The sequence below is a fragment of the Arachis ipaensis genome, chromosome B09 (genome assembly GCF_000816755.2).
Source record: "Arachis ipaensis cultivar K30076 chromosome B09, Araip1.1, whole genome shotgun sequence".
NCBI lineage: Eukaryota > Viridiplantae > Streptophyta > Magnoliopsida > Fabales > Fabaceae > Arachis > Arachis ipaensis.
In genome coordinates, this window is record NC_029793.2 from 2230255 (window position 1) to 2231054 (window position 800).

The window sequence follows — 800 nt, forward strand, 5'->3', positions numbered from 1 at the left end:
ATCTCTCTATTTTATGTAAAATATAATCTTTTTAAAATATTTAACTAAATTAATTAACATAATACATATTTATATTTTAGTTATTATCTTTAGGCGAACACTTAAGTAAATATTTAATTGAAAGTTAATGATAATTTGAAAAAAAATGTTTCAACATACATACATTTGTCTAATGAAGTAGTAAACTAAATACACACATAATAAGAGATGTAATAATTAATCTCAAAAAAAAATCTCATTAGAAAAATCTAATAGAGTAATAATAATTCACAAAGTCAAAACTATATACATGTATATTAGAAAATAAATTAAACAACATTTTTTCTTCTCGGAAAATTTAAATTTCTCATTAAGAAAACTTTTAGTTATGATTGATATATTCAAATAAAAATAACCTCTCCCATTATATATATGCATAATAATGTATAGCTTACCATCTGTGATAGCCAAAGAAGTGTGGCAAATTGCTAAGAATATCAACACTGAGAGCAATTTGAGCTTCTCCATGAATAAGTGTATGTGTTGAGACTTGAGAACACACAATGGCTTTTTATTTGAATGATTTCATGAAACCGACACTGAATTTGAAGTGAAATTACATGATTGCCACTGGAACTATCCTATAATGTAAATTAATTGATTTAGAATTTATAAATCAATTTTTCACAAGATTCCATCAATTTCCAGCAGCAGGATATGGAAGAGAGATAGCTTTGTCCTGAAGATATGTCAACCGTAGTACTAAGCAAATCTGACAATGTAAAATCAATAATGTAAGAAAATTTTTTTAAGTATATTAA

At 24.6% G+C, this 800-nt stretch overlaps 1 protein-coding gene across 1 annotated transcript in view; it reads right to left on the reverse strand.

Moving 5' to 3' along the window:
• LOC107619236 overlaps positions 1–630 on the reverse strand; it is a 3237-nt gene extending 2607 nt beyond the window's left edge. The window contains exon 1 of the mRNA XM_021110925.1: positions 435–630. Coding sequence (XP_020966584.1) covers positions 435–507 — 73 coding nt within the window. The 5' untranslated portion in view covers positions 508–630. The remainder of the gene's footprint in view (positions 1–434) is intronic.